Here is an 18,701-nt window from a genome sequence, read left to right as displayed (position 1 = left end):
AGTGCTTTGGTGCAGCCACAGAGAAGGCTCTCTTCATACATCTTGAGATGCTGGGACAGTAAAAGTGCCTTTCTGAAACATTTAGAATACCTAGAAGTATATTTGGTTGAAAATCTTAATGAACAGAGAGAAGTGGAACTTAGTTTGTCCACAGATACCAAGAAAGACATACTGTACTAAGAAAGAAATGCGCATATAACCAGAAGAAGAAGACGACGTTGGTAACATGAGCTTCCATAGACTTGAGCCTACTTGCTTGGATGCATGCATCTGAGGAAGTTGGCTAAAGTGTATGAAAGCTCATGCTACCAACTTCTTTCAGTTAGTTTCAAAGGTGCTATAAGATCCCTTTGCATACTGATTTTCCAGACTAACAAGGCTGTATCTTTGAATACTACCACTGTAGAACACAGTATATTTTAAATTTATACTTACTGCAGCGTGCTATGTCCATGGTGCAATTTGGCAATATGGATCTTGAAAGTTAATTTTTAAAAGATAAAGGTTATATTTATAGTTCCAAGGAGACACCCACCCACCCTCCTGCCTTCTCTCATTGGAGCTACAGTGAATTTATGCACATTGCTCTTACTGAAACAGTGAATAATATCTCCCCATTTTAGAAATTGTTGTCTCAAAAGCTAGTAAAAGTCCAAAAGCATAGACTTATTTTTATTCACTCTTGTCTTCAAAAACACATGCATATTCATTTCAAAGAAAAACTGATTGGTTTATTTACTAGGTGGAATAAATTCAAGAAAGACTACGGGAAATCAGAGATTTCAGAAGTTAGTGTTTGCAAAATAAGGAATGGAAGGAGGGGCTATGGTAAGTAACAAAGCACGAAATTGAAAGGTTCTGTGTTTCAAAGGGAGATCAGGTGCTGGTGGAGCCAAAGGGCTGAAATAAATAGATTTTCAGAGGAAAGAAAACAGCTCTTGGCTCTGTAATTGTTTAACTTCAAAGAAGAGTTACTCACTTGCAGGCTAGTTGCCAAAGACTAGAAAAATCGTACAGTGGGCGCTTCCCTTACACGGGGGATCTGTTCCGGACCCCTCCCCCACATAAATGAAAAAAAGTATGCTTGAGCCCCATTGAAAAAAAGGGGGCATGTTCATGTGGTGGGGTGCAGAGTGTGCGCCTGTTTTTCTTGTCGCACGGCTTCAGCATATGGTGCGGGCACACTATAGTGGGCACAAATTACTCTAGGTGTCTCAGGTCCAAAACACACTGCAGAAATAATCCAGTTTGAGACTGCTTTATCTGCCCTAGTGAATTCTGGGAACTAGTTTTTGGAGACATTACGCCTCCTCTGTGACAGAGTTCTGATGCCACAATAAACTACAATTCCAAGGATTCCCTAGCATTGAGCCAGAGTAGTGAAAGGGGTCTCAAACTGGATTATTTCTGCAGTGTGTTTTTAACAAACATCTTTTAGACATACATTTTTAACTCCATTTTCTTAAAATGGGGTAATAACCTTGAACCACTTAGGTACTATTGAGTTATCAAGAGAGGGGAAAGGTAAAGGTAGTCCCTTGACATGAATAGTCATAACCAACTGTAGGGGGACAGTGTTCATCTTTGTTACTAAGCCAAAGGACCAGTTTTGTCCGAGGACTGCTCTGGTGGTCATGTGGCCAGCATGACTGCACCGAATGCTGTTACCTTCCTACCAAAGTGGTACCTATTTACTTGCATTTGCATGCTTTCGAACTGCTAGGTTGGCAGAAGCTGGGACTAGTGGCAGGAGCTCACCCCATCATGCAGAACTTGGGCCTCAAACTGCCATCCTTACAATAATCAGAATTGGTATCTTGACCACTAAGCCACTGCAAGAGGGGTAAATGACCAATTTGTTTAACTTACTTGGTTTCCTTGTATCATTACAAGGATGAGGAGACTAACCATTGTTGCATCTGACTATAAACTGGGGGGCACTTTTAGGTTTCCCATGGGATTAACCCTTTAAAAGGAAACAAAAATGTACAAATATGAAAGCTAAACCTGTTAAGAGTCTGGCTTTCATTAGCAGAACAGCAGAAGTGCAATTTTGTATAACTATGCTTTCCTAAAGTATAAAGAATAAAGACTGACTCAAAAAACAAACATGTAGCTTTAATATATATTTACATAGAAACTAAATTCTAATCCAACTGGTGATATTTCAGGTAAGGAGAGAAAATCTCACCATCTTTAAGATAGCAGAAAGATGAAGACAGTAACTGTTTTGGAATCTAGAGAGAGAGAAGACGGTCGCAAAAGACGCATATTGGATTAAAGCAATATATGAAATACAAGAAGCAAATCTACTAGTAAACAATGAAAAAACTGAGACTATCAAAATATATAAAGGTACCAGGCAAGGATGCCCTCTATCCTCGTTATTATTTATTAAGGTCATGGAAATAATTTTAAACATAAACATAAACAAAGAAATACAAGGAATAAAAAACAAAGGAGAGGAATTCAAATTACAAGCATTTGCAGACAATTTAGTACTATTTTTACAAGATCCCCTTGAAAGTATAGAAGAGGTAAAAGAAGAATTACAAAAATTTGAATGAGAGTCAGGTCTAAGAATAAATGAAGGAAAGACAAATATATTAACAAAAAACATGTCAAAAGTAAAAGAATATGATCTTGAAACAAAATCAGGTTTTAAGTGAAAAAGAGATATCTGGGAGTCGAAATTAGCATTAATAATTCAGATCTATATAAAAATAACTATTTAAAAGTATAGTATAAAGTTTAAAAAGACTTAGAAAATTGGAAAGATTTAAAATTAAGCCTATTAGGGAAAATCACATGTGTAAAGATGAGTGTATTACCTAAATTTTTGTTCCTGTTTCAAACAACCCCAATTCTAGAAAAAGAGAAACCAATACAAATATGGCAAAAAGAATTATCTAAATTCTTTTGGTCTGGGAAAAAACCCAGAATAAGACTAAAAATAATACAAGACACGAAAGAAAGGGGCAGATTGGCACTACCCGATTTAAAAATATATTATCAGTCCAGCTGTTTAATTTGGATAAAAAAAATGGATAGACCAGAAGGATGACAAATTATTACATTTAGAAGGTATAAATAAAATATTTGGGTGGCATGCTTACTTATATTATGAAAAAGACAAATGTAATAAAAAAATTTACAATCATCCTATTAGTAAATCGCTATTATGGATCTGGAAGAAAATTAGGAAAAAAATGACAGGGAAAATCTCTCTAGAAACTTCACCTCACGAGGCCTTTTTCCAAAGGGAAAAGGGTAAACGGACAGAGTGGCTAAGGTACAAGGATATTTTGTTTAAACAAAATAACGATTTTAGATTCAAATCTGATGAAGAATTAAATAAGGATGGATTGCATATACATTGGTATTTGAAGTGGCACCTGAAAGAAAGATACAAACAAGATTGGAAAGATAAGGATATTGAAGTGGGAAAATTAGAACTAGAGAAAATGTTAGATACAGAAAATAAAGGGAAATTATCAAAATTATACAAATATTTATTAGAAATTGAAATGGAGAAAGAGGTGGTTAAAATAATATGATAATCTGGGCTCAAAATATAGGACATTCGATTGAATTATCTCAATGGGAATTATCATAGATAAATTGCCTAAAATATACTAGAAGCCAAAACTTAAAGGAAAATTACTATAAAATGTTCTACCGCTGGTATATGACCCCAGATAAACTAGCCAAAATGTATAACATAAGTAACAAATGTTGGAAATACTCAAATGAAAAAGGCACCTTCTTCCTTCCGCCTGTGGTGGACTTGCAAAAAAGTGAAGAGTTACTGGCTAAAGATACATAAAACTATCTGTAATATGTTTAATATAATAATGGAATTTTCACCAGAAATGTATTTGTTGAATATTTTAGATCCAGACATAGAAAAAGAAATACGGCAGAATCTTATTCCACCTAATCACTGCAGCAAGATTGATCTATGCCAGATATTGGAAAGAAGATATGTGTTTTATGTCAGTCTTTGTGTGTATTGCTGTATTACAATTAAACTTAAATATTTTTTTTTTAAAAAAAGGCAGTCTTAAAGGGAGAGTAACCAAAGTAGGAATCCCTATCTATATAAGGAGGGGGAAAGAGAATGCAAATAAAGGGAAAAAAATACAGATGTCTTCTGGCCCCACCTCTGCAAAATCAATGAGATATTATCATGGTTGTCTTCTAAATTGTTTTCTCCACTTAGGGAAGAAAGGAAAGCAAGTGCCGGGATGAGCCCTTGACTCCAAGTACATTAAAGCTTGGCATGCTGAGTAATTTCTGTCCTCTAAGTGGAGGAAATGTACTTTATAGGTTTTCAGATTGAATTTTTCTCTAAGAGCTCTCTAAGAGGTCATGATCCATACCAGAAATCTGGCGCAGCTTCAGCACTATGCATAAGGATACACCATGCTTCTCTGAAAGCTATTAGACAAGGAATGCTGTTAATACCTAACTACTTGTTCACCAATCTACACCGTTTTCAAATTGACATCTATGAAACTTGCAGTTCACATTTTCTTCTTTGTTCAAATGCAACTCTATATTAATCAAAACATGCCCTTAAATATAACCCCATATCAAGTGGCTCAGGCATGAGTAGACATTGAGCTTTACACTTTAAATATGTTTTTAATGCTTTTAAAATTAAATTTAAAAAATAAACTTTTAATAATAACATCCATTGAGTGGTTTTTCAGTTGCTATGTTACAGATTGTTTTAGGCTGCATCCACACTGGAAAAATAATCCAGTTTACTACCACTTTAAGTGCCATGGCTCAGTGCTATTGAATTTTGGGAATTGTAGTTTATTGTGACAACAGAGCTCTCTGACAGAGAAGACTAAATATCTCACAACACTAAAGATGCCACAATTCCATAGCACTGAGCCCTGGCAGTTAAAGTGTTGTCAAACTGAATTATTTCTGCAGTGCAAATGCAAGCTTAGTCATAGCATATATCGTAGGCCTCCTTGGGTCCAATACTGGGAGAAAGGTGAGATAGAAAATGAACTAATAGGAATTTGAAGATATATGGGAAAATGGAGAGAGGGAAACTCATGTCTGCTTTCTATCATGGAGTCCTTGTGTAGCCTTGAAGTAAGGCATCCTCCCTTATCCTGAGTTGCCCATCTGTGATATAGAAATAAGGCTGCATCCAAACTGCAGAAATAACCTGGTTTGACACCGCTTTAGCTGCTCTGGTTCAGTGCTGTTGAATTCTGAGAAACCAAGTTTATTGTTGATCCCAGAGTGGAGCGGAGCCACAACAAATTATGGCGCGTTACAGACTGCCCAAAAGTGGGCAGTCTGCTGCCGCCGTCATTAGCTGTGCCGAGAAGCCCCAGCAGCCAGACCGCGAGGCTTCCCAGCGCAGCTAAAAAGAAGCACTGAAATGGCGCTTCTTCTTGGCACCCGGAAGTGGTGCTGTGAGGCACAAGGTGCGCAATCACAGCGTCAATTCTGCTGTGCAACGTCCAGACGCTGTGCGTCCGAGACATAAAGATGGCGGTGCCCGTGTGGACGGGCGCTGCCATTTACTATGTGCTCCACGCATACTAGGGACGGGGCTGGTTAAGAAGGTAAAACCCTTCCTAACCCTAGCATGCCCCTTTCTAACTCTAGTACGCGCAGAGCACATACTAAATGGTGGTCTGTAATGCTCCTATGTTTCTCAGAATGCCATAGCACTGAACCAGGCAATTAAAACAGTGTCAAACTGAGTTATTTCTGTGGTGTCGATGCAGCTTAAGAGTATCTTGCTTCATAGAATGAAAAGAAACCACTATAATAGTTGTAAAATACTTCCAAAATCAAGTTGCAAAAACAAAATAGCAGTTAATTGTCTCTGTATCTAAATAACATGCCTTTTATCTGAATATTGTGGCCATCCTCCCAAGAACAACTGAAAAATTTCCCCACTTACCGTTCCTCAGGTGTGAGATCACTTCAGATTCCCCTTTCTCACGTACTGTGCCATTTCACTAGAAAACCTTGGGTATCGGGAGTCAGATCAGGTCAGTTCAAGCAAACAGAGTAGGGCATATGGTATAGTCCCCATAAAACTCTAGCATGCAAGTTATGCATACAAGAACAGTTTATTTTAAAGCATTTCCATATCCGTACGGCCCAGACTAACAGAACCGGCTCAGCCCTGTGGGTATGCTAACCTCATACAGATAAGTCTATAATAGTGATGCTATCATCAATTTGTTATCTGAAACAGTGATGCAATCATCAGCTTCTCAAAAAAGGCAGTTTGAATCCCTGTGTGTGGATGCTCAAGTCACATTAAATACAATGGCATAGTAAAATTGTGTCCCTTATATAAAATAAGAAAATCAAGGTTTCCTTTTTTCGAATTTTTATTTTTGTAATATTTTCAAGGTGTGTGTGTGGGGGGGGGGGGGGAGATGGCCTTGAGGGGCCAACACATCCATCCCTATACAAGTCTGGCAGCTCTTGGTCTTCAGGATATCCACCCAGTGCTGTGAGTCTTTATTCCACCAAAATGCCTTCTCTGATTGGGACCAGAATACAGACACAAAACTTGCTTATCTTGCAATGCTAATTATACCCCCTCTAGAAAGCTCTCTCTTGAGCTAATTTTTTGCACCCAGAGCTACCAGGATTCTATTCAACAGTGTGCTCTACAGAGAGAAGCGACTGCCATTATTGCCTGCCTACAAGCATGTCAATAGTTAACTGAACTGGCAGGATTGTGCGTACCTCAACAAAGCCACTGCAGTGAGAGAGGGAAAACACTGAATGGGAGGAGATGAACAGCCTGTCAGAGAAGGGCTATGCTTTCTAGCTAGTGCAGTCCAGGCTGCTGCAATGACAGTCTGAAGGTTGCAGCAGCAGCAGCAACAGCAGCAGCTTCTGACATCTGCATTCAAATCGAACTCCAGCCTTCCATTGTAAGGAAAACCACTATTCTGCAGAAAAGGGCTTGCTTGTCGGGGATCCTTGAGACATGGCCAATAATAACCAGGCCAGCTTACAGGATGCCCAAAGCAGGCATTGCAAGTTTTTATCATATATGTTCTACCAGGCTGTCCGAGACCACAAGCCTGTATGGATGCTGGAAGACATGAGGACTATGGAATATTTTTACTGGGAGGAAAATGACACCCAGAGGACATACTCACCATCGGAAGCTCTACTCTATGCAGTGGTGCATAACCACTTGCCTTATGCCCAATATCTGCTGTCTCATTTTCCAGAGGAGGCACTCAAAGTCCCCGGAGAACATTTCTGCTACTGCCCATCCTCTGCCCCTCACTTAGCCATGGCTGTAACTTATGACAGGAAAGACATTTTGGGGTTGATCATCAGCATCGCACACAAGCTGCCCAGCTTGAACTCCTACATCAACAGGACCGGCTGCTTTCACCTGGAAGATGGAAAGACTCCCCTACATCTTGCTTGTGAGCTTCTGAGGTCAGAGACTGTCCTCATCCTCCTAGGGAATGGGGCCTCCCCCAGGATAGAAGACAGCAAAGGGCTCACCCCCCTGGATGTCATCCTCGAGCAGATGTGGGACTCTAAAGTCAATGTGGCATCCAAAAAGCGTTGTCTTGATTACCTTTTGCTGTTCATGCCCAGCCCCCGGTTCAAGATGCAAAAGGTCCTGCAGGAGCATCCAGAACACTGGACCGTTTTGCTAGGGGAGGACAAGTTCAACAGCCTGGTGGGGAAGACACCTGCATCCTTATACCTTCAAGCTATGCAAACCATACTCCAGACTCTCCCGCCTTCCCATTTCCCTAAAAGCATCCAGGAACTACCTATACCTCAGGCATTAAAGCCCTTGCCTTGTCTGGGTAGACAGCATCCAAGGGAAAAATGGTAAATGTGTTTCCATATTCCCTTTTTTCAATTCAAATGTTACCAGTTCAGGTGGATTTTCAGTGGTGCTTTAGGCTGCAAACCAAACCCCAGTTTAATTTTGCTTGTGCTAAATGGGATTACTCTCCCATAAATCATAGAAGGATTGCTGCCTTATGGGAGTTTACTGCCCAGTTGCCTCGAGTTTTGGGGTTTTTAAAAAATTGAAATCTGGGTAGTTGTTTCTCCCTGGTTTCTTTGAAAATCCTAACCTTAATGTATTTCATGGAATGTCCATTGTTTATTATTATTATTATTATTATTATTGTAAGCACAGCACTTTCAAAAGGGAAAAAACTTTATGTTTTGTTTTGTGTGTGTGAAAGATTAAAACAAAACAGTTTCCAATTTTATATTTTGCCCATGGAGATCAATGTAGCAGAATTCCTGTTCATTATTTGTATTTGATGTAAATTATCCAGACTAAGGTAAGGCCAGCATATCCAGAGAACACTGGACTATATGGAGTAAGGATCAGATTCTGCATACAACTGGGTTGCTCACCTAGCATCTGAGATGTAAAGAATCTGTGTGCAGGTTTGCAGACTGTAGTATTCTACCAGATCACTGTAGTGTTACAGGAGTATTGGAGGGAGGGATTGAAGCAGGGGCTGAGAAATAAATTGCCACAGCCCTGTGAGAAGTCCTACAAGATTCTGCAGTGTCATCTTTATAAAGGAATCATTCTTTGGGAAGGATTGAAGGGCTCACAGATGCCCACAATCCGGTCATTTATTGTTAAAGCTAGGCGAGGTTTAATTTTTATTTTATTTTATTTTATTCTGCTTTCTGTGAGGAAGGGGGAAATGCAAGTCACAGTCTGCCAGAGGAATTCCCTCTCCAATATATCTCCTTCAAGGAGTCTCTATAATTTCAGAAGTGTAGAGACAGTTTGCATCTCTTCTTGCAGTGACAAAAAAAAAAAAAAAGACAAGAAAAGAACCAATGTTAAATCCACCCACCACAACACACATACTGAATGTTTCAAAAGATGGTATGTAATCCTATTGAGAAGTGCACTGTATAGGCAGATCTGATAATCTTGGAGAAGGAACCCCAACTGTCTTAGAGTTGGACTGTAGCTCCCACCATTCCTCACCATTGCTGCCTAGGCCTGGTTGAAATTACCAACCAATAGTACCTGAAAACTGCAGGTCTCCCACTTCTGTCTCAGAGGATGATGGCTTGTCAGTGAATAAGAGGACAGTTTGACAGTTTTCTTTCCAATTAGAGTTTAGTAAATTGACATGTTTGCTGGTGAACATGCTGCTTCCCATGTTTCCATCCCAGCATATTCCCTTAGATATTCCTGTAGACAGTGCTACTCAACATTGTGGTTTATGGACTAGTGTTGGTCCACAAGCCATTGAGAAGAGAGCAGGAACCTGAGGTTGCCCATTAACTTTTATAACCAGGCCAATAGACCAAGCACAAATGTCACCATGATGTATTGCCTTTCTGTTTAAATTATTGTAGCTTTGATGAGAATCCATGTCCTCTTTTAGTGAAGTATGAGTGGTCACCCTATCGGATATAACTTTACTGTGAAAAGATACTATGATTAGTAAATAAATACTCTCCTACTGCTCTCCATTGTTGGTTACTTATAAACCACCACCACCCCACACAGAAAACAAACAAACAAACAAAAAACAAAAACATCTCTATGCAACAATTCTGCAGCAAATAGAGAAGCTGTGTCTGCTGAATTTTGCCATATTGATATTAAAGTCACAAAAACCCCTTTAAAAACAAAACAGAAAGAAGGTTTAGCAATATTCGTCTATTACATCTTATTGCACTGAATCTTCATGGTCATTTCTTGATCATCTTGCAGCCCCTACAATTTCCTTGGCCTTTTCAGCTTTCTTCTTTAAAAAGTGTATTGAAAAATTGTCTTTCTATTAGCTCCAGGAAGGCTCCTGTGCTAATGCAACAGGGGGACATAAGACTGACATCTCCAGAGCTTTCCTCTGGCAGCTATGAAAGGCATCAGAATTCATTTGTGATACAGAAAAAAGAGGGAAAATCCCCAACAACCCCGCTTGCATAGATACATGAAATATAAAAGTCAAAAAATGCTTTAAATCACCGTGGGGCCTTGATATTGACTGGAATTTGGTTCCAGGACCCCCATAGATACCAAAATCCATGGATGCTCAAGTCCCATTAAATACAATGGCATAGTAAAATTGTGTCATAAAATGGCAAAATCAAGGTTTGCTTTGGGAATTTATTTATTTTTGTAATAATTTCAAAGTGTGAATGCTTGGTTCCATGTATAAAAACAACTGTAGATATGGAGGGCTGTCTGCATTTGATACCACACACACACACACACACACACACACCCTTGCTTGATTCAAGCAATAATAAAACATTAATAATATCACAAATAAGAACAGTAAATGTACCAGTTCGTTTCCACACACTAAACTCCCAGTGCTCATGCTTCATATTATGCCATGCCTCAATGATCCATCATACTTTAGCTGCCATTTCTGAGAGTTCAAATTTCTCATCTTTGTTTCTTGGAAAGGAAAATGTACCATCAAATCAGATTCTTTTACAGACTATAGAAACCACAGCAGGCAATATTTTTGAAGAATCCTCTACTACACCTGACTTTAAGGCTGCAGTCTGTCACTATTCAAAGGTTGTTTCATTCTCTGTAGAGAAAGAGCTAAGAAGGTTGATTAACAGAGTTGCTGCATGGAGACAATTTGTTTAAGGAATCTTGCAGAAAGTAGATTTAAATCAGTTCTCAAAGTTACAGAAACCAAGAAACAATGCAGCTTTCTCCCATCTAATTGGATGCTCCATCAATAGAACAATAGAGAGGGCCCTGCGGCTGGTGCCTAGCCTGAGCCCTGAGGAAATTGCTGTTGGAATTGTTTGGGGGGGGGGGGTTGGCATGGTGTTCATGTAGTTTCTATTGAAACCACAGCTTCTAATTTAGATGTCAGCAGAGGAAAGATAAGAACAGGGCTGAAGACCGAATGGGAATATTCATCTCCAAGAAAAGCCATGATTAGGTAAAGGAGGAAGTATATTTTATTGGGCATTTTCATACAGCTTTAGAGCATTCTTGAAAATGAATGAAATGTCAGAATTTCCATTTAGAACAAGTGTAGTGGGCAAAATAAAATCTGGGGGCCACACACAACTCCTTAGAGCAGGGGTGAATAAAAGAGTTTGGCAAACATAATTGCTCCAAAATACCTCAAAATCCACTCTAGGGGTGTGTGGAGGGTGTATCCATCATGGTTTAAGCCCCCCTGGTTCCCCTAGGGGTCAATTTTTTTTCCAAAATTTTTTTAAAAAGGTAATCCTCCAAATACCCAAAATGTTCTCTAGGAGGGACATGGGTGCATTTCTATTGCATTTTATGCCCCCCCCCCCCCCCCGGCCAATTTAGGTCAGAAGAGGTCTTTTTGAAATAAGAAGTGACTTCTGCTTACTTCCCATTTGTTTGTTTGTTTGTTTTTCAAAAGACCTCTCCCAGGCCTAAAATGGCCTAGGAAAACCTCAAAACACATTGAAATTGCCCCTTGTGTCTCCTAGAGGGCATTTGGGATCAAGCCTTTGGTGGGTGGTGGTGGAGAAGATGCATTGAAGGGGTGCACCCTTCAAAGATCTCCAGGGAGAGGCTACCTTAGCCTTCCACGGTTACTCACACCTGATTTAGAGAGAGGATGTTGAATGTTCTGAATGAAATTTCTGGAATGTAGGATTGAATTCCTGGTAAACAGAATCCTCAGAGGGGTATAGACCAGTGTTTGGGGGCCTGGAAGAGAACTTCTGGCTCAGTGTCTTCTTGAGCTGCCAGAGCAAAATGTGTAAAATGGAGGACATGTATGTGTGGCACTCCAGATTTCATTGAATGACTACACTGCCCATCAGACCTGATCATTACTCATATTAATGAGGCATCAACTGGAGTCCAACAGCACCCAGTTCTCAACAAATGGATATTTTTAAAGTATTCCTGGATATTCCTGGAAGGTGAAGAGGTGGTTTCGTTATTACCTGTGAGACATTGTTAATATACAATGGAAAAAAAAACATTCAAGAGATTTACCCACCCAAATAATAAATACCTGGTAGGCCTATGTATTTCCTGAAAACCTAAATGAAAATTCTGGCTTATTTGGCTTATCTGACTGAGAGAACCTACCAGCCTGTTATATTAATGGTACCTGATGTCCCCGTAGTGGGGACATCAACCTATTACTAGGCTACTAGGGCTACTACTTGGCTGATTCTTCTGGAGATTGGAAATTACTAAATGATCAAAAAAGCATGTCTTTGTCCAATCTTGTGTGTTTCATAATAGTTTGAAGGGCAGAAATCAACAGGAGCTACATTTAGTTTCATATATGCTTACTTCTGCACATCAGACTGTTTTTGAACACACCATTATAGTGACTGTTTTATAAATCAATGCTGAATTTGAGCATGGCTTTTTGAAACTGGGCTGCAGTGCTAGGCAACATCTATTTGCCAATATACTAGTATGCAATTATATTAACACATGAACATTAGCAGTAACCGAGGTAGCATGTGAAAACCTTCCTAACTGATTTGAGTACTGCTTTCTGCCTCCCTGTAATCATTTGCAGTACAGTGCAGAGCAGCACTTGGTATCTCTGCTGGGGTTTGTTTCCAAGATTGCCCCCATGCATGGATACTGAAATCCATGAATGCTCAAGTCCTATTATATACAAAAGCATAGTAAAATATTGTCACTTATATAAAATGTGTATCAGCTTCCCACCACCCCATCATAAGGAATTCTAGGATATGTAGTTCTATGAGATACTTAGAATTTTCTTAGAAATCCCTGCTGAAAGCTGTGGTCCATTCCCCTGATTTCAAGTACTGTGAGTGTTTTCTTACAGTGCAATATTGAATTAATGTAGTCCTCAGTTTCGTTCTTTACAGGGAGGGGATCAAGGGCAAAGAGTAGAGTTCTCTAGCCCTATTGCATGAGAAAAGAAAGCTGAAACAGAGCAGGACAGTAGCAGCTTTCTCCATACCTCTCTGCATGTCACTGTAGCACTTCGGTTTTCTTCCCAGGGAAGACAATCATGTGCCCTTTGTTGCACTGGGAAAATCTGTACTAAAAAAGGCATACTGTACTTTTATAACCATCTCCCTCAGAAAGAGAATGGAAGTGCTACATAAGAATACAGAGAGGCAAGGAGGAAACTGCTACTCTCCCACTCAGCTTTCTTTTCTCATGCACTAAAGCTCATCAAGTTGAAATCCCAAACATTCTTGGAAGAGTGGCAGGGCAATCAAAAAAGTATGAATATTTCAAGGTGTAATGCCTGTACACACATTGTTTTAGCATCTTTGCTGTACATAGTGGACAATGGGTGGATTGATCATCCATGGGTGTTATTAGGCCTTCATTAGCATTCAGAGGCCAGGTTCATACACAACCACTATGTTTGTAAGATAGCACTATAGGCACAGCTGATTAATAATTAATAATAAATTCCCTGCATTACACTTTAAGCGTTGAGAATGCACAGCAATGTTCATGCTTCCATCTCACATCTGTGGCACCAGGGCCACATATGAGCTCAGCCACAGGATCGTGGAAAGAAACCAAGGATTATGGCACTCTCCTGGGGTTGGCTTGTTTCTTCATCTAATGCAGGGACAAGAGTCCTGATAACTTCCAGATGTTTTTGACTTCCAGTTGTTTTCAACTACCCAACCAATCTGGCCAAAGATCAGAAATGATGGAAGATACAGTCCAAAACATCTGTGGGGATATTTTGACCTATCCTGATCTTGTTCCCCCCACTGTATGAGAAAGTAGTACTTCTGCAACCAAGTCTACCTTGGATCCATTGGCATTTAATTTTGTTAATTTTGTTAATTAAAAAAATCAGCATAGATAACTTTCAAATATAAGCCTTCTGTGCCCATCAAACCTTTGTGTCTGTTTATCTGGGCGTGTCCAAAGTGTCCAAGGGAGTGGTAATCTTTATATATGCACAAAATATATCAGTATGGTTCATTTTTATAATCAAACAGAATGTGTGTGGAACTAGGGTGTCCTGTAGCAAATCTGACAGTAGAAATGCTTTGATTTTTCAAGCAAAGAGAAAGAGAAGAAACAATTTATTAGTAAGAAGTCAGCTTAGACAATTTTTATTTTATATAAAGTTTGACAACAACATGACAAGAGATTGGGCTAGTCATACATGATCCCAGAGGGATTTAGGACTCATGCACACTTGTTTTATTTTTGTAGCACAGAATTTTCCAGTCTTCTTCCAAGGTTGCACTACTGTTGCAGGAGCATCACATTTTGCGAATACTCAAAACCCACTATTTGGAAACCGGGGAAATGGGATAAACACCCACTCTCCAAGCTTGTTCATTGCAGCTTAGTTATCACTGATGGAACATTACTTGCAAGCATTAAAATACCTAAATGGTAACTGTGTGGAAGAATTTGTGTTTGATTCTTAGTATATAATAACTGGGAAAATGAGCTGTGATCCAAAAAGTGTCAGGTTCAGATGTAATCTCAGCTGTGAACTCGAAAGGTGGCCTTATGCAAGCCAATGTTATCAAGGCTACAGCTTTCCATCTATAGTATGGAAATAATAATAATGATCCACTTTACTGGGCTGTTATAAGGAATAACAGCCCAGGAATATAAGGGATGTTATTTGCTTTAAAGCCAACATTGACTTAGAGAGAACCTATAATGGGGAGGGGGGGGGTTGGTAAGGTTTGCTGCTGCTTTTCTCTAAGGCTGAGCATGTGACTTGCCCAAGGTCTACCAGTGGGTTTCCATGGCTGAGCAGGGTTTCAAACTCTGGTCTCATAGAATCATAGAGTTGGAAGAGACCATGAGGGCCATCCAGTTCAATTCTTTGCCATGCAGCAATACACATGGCCATCCAGCCTATGTTTTTCAAAACCTCAAAAGAAAGAGACAGCACCACATTCTGAGGTAGCGTACTGTTGAAAAGCTCTTACTGTCAGGAAGTTTTTGCTAATGTTTATGTGGAATCACTTTCTCTGGTCTCTTCTAGGTGTGCTACAGTCCTAGTCCATCGCTTAGGCCACTATACCACACCAGCTGTCAATGACGTTTGAAACTACTGTACATATTCAGAGCACTGCCTCCAAGAAGGCTAAGAAACAGATGCCTTGGTCCAATTACCAGTCCCAATTAGAGTAAACCCATTTGATCAGTCAGTGAACTGTAAACCCCACTGATCTAATGTTACCACTCTAGCTGAAAGTAGCAGTTGGGTAAAGGCTAGAGTAGTGATTCCCAAACTTTGGTCTTCCAAGCGTTTTGGACTTCAACTCCCAAAAGCCCCAGCCATCTTGGTCAACAGTCACGAATTCTGGGAGCTAAAGTCCAAAACATCTAGTGGGTTAAAGTTTGGAAATCACTGGGCTAGAGGTTCCAGTCCCTTTGAGCACAATCAACTGAATTCTGTGTTTGAATGCTGAATGTTTAAAAAAAATCAGTTTCAAAAATAAAAATACATGTTTTGCTTGACCAAATAAATAATTAATAAAACCAGAAAAACTGCTAATTGGGAAGGAGTTGTGTATTTGTTTCAGCTATTCACATTCTCCCTTAGTACTTAAGTTTCCATTGGGACAGTTTGATGTTTACTGATAAGCCAATCACTGAATGTAGCTTTCTTATATGGTGAAGCCATATTTTGTAATTTAAGATTCTTTCCATCTCTCTTCCTTCCCTTATATTACAAAAAGAAAAAGAAAAAAGGACCATGTCACTGTACTTTACTCTCTGCATGTTAAAAGATGAAGATCGTAATATGTACAAAAAGGGAGGAAGTTACTTTTATGTTGATAACAAATAATATTTTATCCATAATAAATCTTGAACAGAAACTGGACTGGTTTATTTTATTGGGCATTGCATTCATTCTGTCTCTTATTTTCACCTGCATTGTTTTCTTCGCTGTTTTATCTTGCCCATATAAATCTTTTTTGCATTGGCAAGACAAAACTTACCAGTATTCCAAAGAACAAAGCAAAGCAAAATTATCATTGAGATGGGAGTTCCATTTTAACAGTATATGAGAGTTCTGGGAAAACATGTACTCTTCTTTTATTGTTAATTGAAACGGGAATTGATGTAGCTCAGTGGCTGTTTCTGTATTCACTTCTGGTTATCTCCAGGAAGGCCTGGGAAAGGTCTCTGTCCAAAGCCTGAAGAGCAGCTACCCATCAATGTAGAAACAACTGTGCTCAATGGATTAATGGTCTGGGCTGAGTGTAAAGCAGTTTCCTACATTAAAATCAAATCACAGAGCAAATAGAAAAGAGACTCCCTTAAAAACATGGGTCAATATTGTGTTGTTTGGTGTAACTCTGTTGGCACAATGAATAGGAGTAGCAGCACACAAACAAAGAATAAGATAAATGTGGAAATGGCAAGGGGGGGAAACCATTTCACTGCTCTCCAGAAAAGAAGCTGTTGGCTTCCAGTAGGCTACTCACAAGCTGCCAGCTTCCTCTCTGGATGGTGAAATCCTCTATCTTCCCACTACACTGTGTGACCCTGAAAAAACTGCACTACCCTGGTAAAATGGACCAAATGTCTAGACCTGGTGTTTACCCAACTGAAAAAATACAAATAATAATAATAATAATAATACATTTATTTATATACTGCCTTTCCAAAAGATCAAGGCAGTAATTCGGGTTCATAACCCATGAATGTAAAGGAAATTATTTTTTTTGATTGGGGAGATTTTTTAAATCTCATCTTTCAGCCTCGACAGACTGATAATAAAGGCTGACATCGGGGTGGAGTGGGGGTGTGGTGTCCATACAATGCATGCACTGACTTCACCCCATGCTGTTGTGTCACTGCATGCCCCACCACATGGTGGGCAGTGTCACAGCACTTCTCTGGTGGTGCTTCCAGATCATGCAATGCCAAAGGAGCGCCAAAAAAACTGTCGTGCCAGCAGCTATGGCACCCTTTCCGTGGCATAAAAAGGAGCTTCTTTTTTTAAAAAGCTCCTCCCATGTGCCAGATATTCGTACTCATGATGCAAATGTGGCACCATGACGTGCAGATGCTGTGCCATGCTTGTGTCATCATGGCAGCCCCCATGTAGACGGGGGTGTTTCATGATGGTGTCACTGCCGCAGACTAGGGCTCAGGACCATGCGGTTGCTCCGCAATCTTGAGCCCTAAAATCAGTCCCAGACTGCTGCTTTCCGGCAGTCTGCACCGGGCCCTAGTTTCCTCTCTCCTTCCAGCAGCCCAAAGCAAAGAGAGCAACTTAAATCCAGTGATGTATACTCGAGTCGTTTGACTTGGACTAAAGTTGAACTCAAGTCACTTCAGTGAGTTGACTTGGACTTGACTCAACAATAAATGATATATTGATGCAACTATAATGGTATCATTAGGGTTGGCATCACCCGGTGTGGTAACTCATGGTGTCATACCCCCCCCCCCCATGACCTCCTCCCATATTACAACATACAGAATCCTTAGTAATATTTTTGATACTAATGTTACTCATGAATTATAATTCCTGTATATCACTGAATGTAATGGTAATAGTTGTGTCATAAACAACTAGGACATTTAAAATTACATCTTTAAATCACATAAACACAGCCAAAATATATTCACAGATAAAAAAGTGAAAATTTGATAAGATGAGATGCTTTTAAAGTAATATATATATATATATATATATATATATATATATATATATAAAAAATATTTTAAATTTTTTTAAAAAAATAAAAAATTAAAATTGATTTTTAAATATTTCTTTTTAAAAATAAAAACCCTCATTTTCCTCCCACTGAGCCTTGCCCCACTTATGCAGGCACTTCAGTGTTTTGAAGGACACAGAAAAACATCATAGCCCATTTCTGACAAAAGGCAGATGTTTGAGAAGCAGTGGTGTCATACATGTACACACAGACACCTCATACAGTGAAGATTTAGATGGGAGTGATCAATGTGAGATTCAGTCTGGAAAGGGAAAAAAATCTGTTGGTTCTGTTGGTTAACCAGACAGTCAACCTAGGATTGGAACTACAACCTGTTTTGAATGGGACTGCACTACTGTACCTCTGAAGGACCAGATTGAGTGGAACAATCCTGCAAGGCCATGAAACCAAAAATACCTTTTGCCCAGCTTCATTTTGTGCACCAACTGTTTTCCTTCCTAAGGCTGACATAATAATAATAATATAAATATTTATTTATATCCTGCCTCTTCTGCTTTGAGGATCAAGGCGGGTAACAGCAAAGTGAATACAATATACAACAATAAAAACAACATGCCCCACAAGACCCCACATGGCCACAATATTTCAATTTGTTGTGGTTGTTGTGGTTGTTATGTCCCTTCAAGTTAGTTCTGACTTATGATGAGCCGATAGTGATAGCCCTTGGCAAGATTTATGTAGAAGAAGTTTGCCATTGCCTTCCTATAAGGCTGAGAGCAAGTGACTTGCCCAAATTCACCCAGTGGGTTTCCATGGCTAGGCAGGGATTTGAAGCAACCAGATTGGTATCCAGTTTGTATCCTGGTTTGATTCAAAGGTATTGGAGTTTCCCCCCCTACAAAGTCCCAGAATATTGGAAAGATCACATTCTTGAATGTGAGCCTACCTCGAATTTGCGATCCTCAGTGTAAGGCCTGTTGTGTGGCCCACTTTTGTTAGGAGCCATGTTGTACAGAAGTCAGGGATTTCCTGTTGCAGCACTTTGGTTATGGATATCCCTCTCAAGGGAAGTTAGG

The 18,701-nt window shown here is 39.5% G+C and overlaps 1 protein-coding gene across 1 annotated transcript; it reads left to right on the top strand.

Annotated features, from left to right (window-relative positions):
* The first annotated feature begins 6,711 nt into the window (after window positions 1-6,711).
* LOC121915812 (ankyrin repeat domain-containing protein 9-like) lies at window positions 6,712-15,740 on the top strand. Its single transcript, XM_042440351.1, has 2 exons — window positions 6,712-7,866; window positions 14,970-15,740. The coding sequence occupies exons 1-2, from the start codon at window positions 6,992-6,994 to the stop codon at window positions 15,031-15,033; spliced, it is 939 nt and encodes a 312-aa protein (XP_042296285.1). The 5' UTR covers window positions 6,712-6,991; the 3' UTR covers window positions 15,034-15,740.
* Window positions 15,741-18,701: the final 2,961 nt, after the last annotated feature.

Source organism: Sceloporus undulatus, chromosome 1 (genome assembly GCF_019175285.1).
Source record: "Sceloporus undulatus isolate JIND9_A2432 ecotype Alabama chromosome 1, SceUnd_v1.1, whole genome shotgun sequence".
NCBI lineage: Eukaryota > Metazoa > Chordata > Lepidosauria > Squamata > Phrynosomatidae > Sceloporus > Sceloporus undulatus.
Note: the sequence above shows the minus strand (reverse complement) of the source record. Positions and strands in the feature narration are given on the sequence as shown.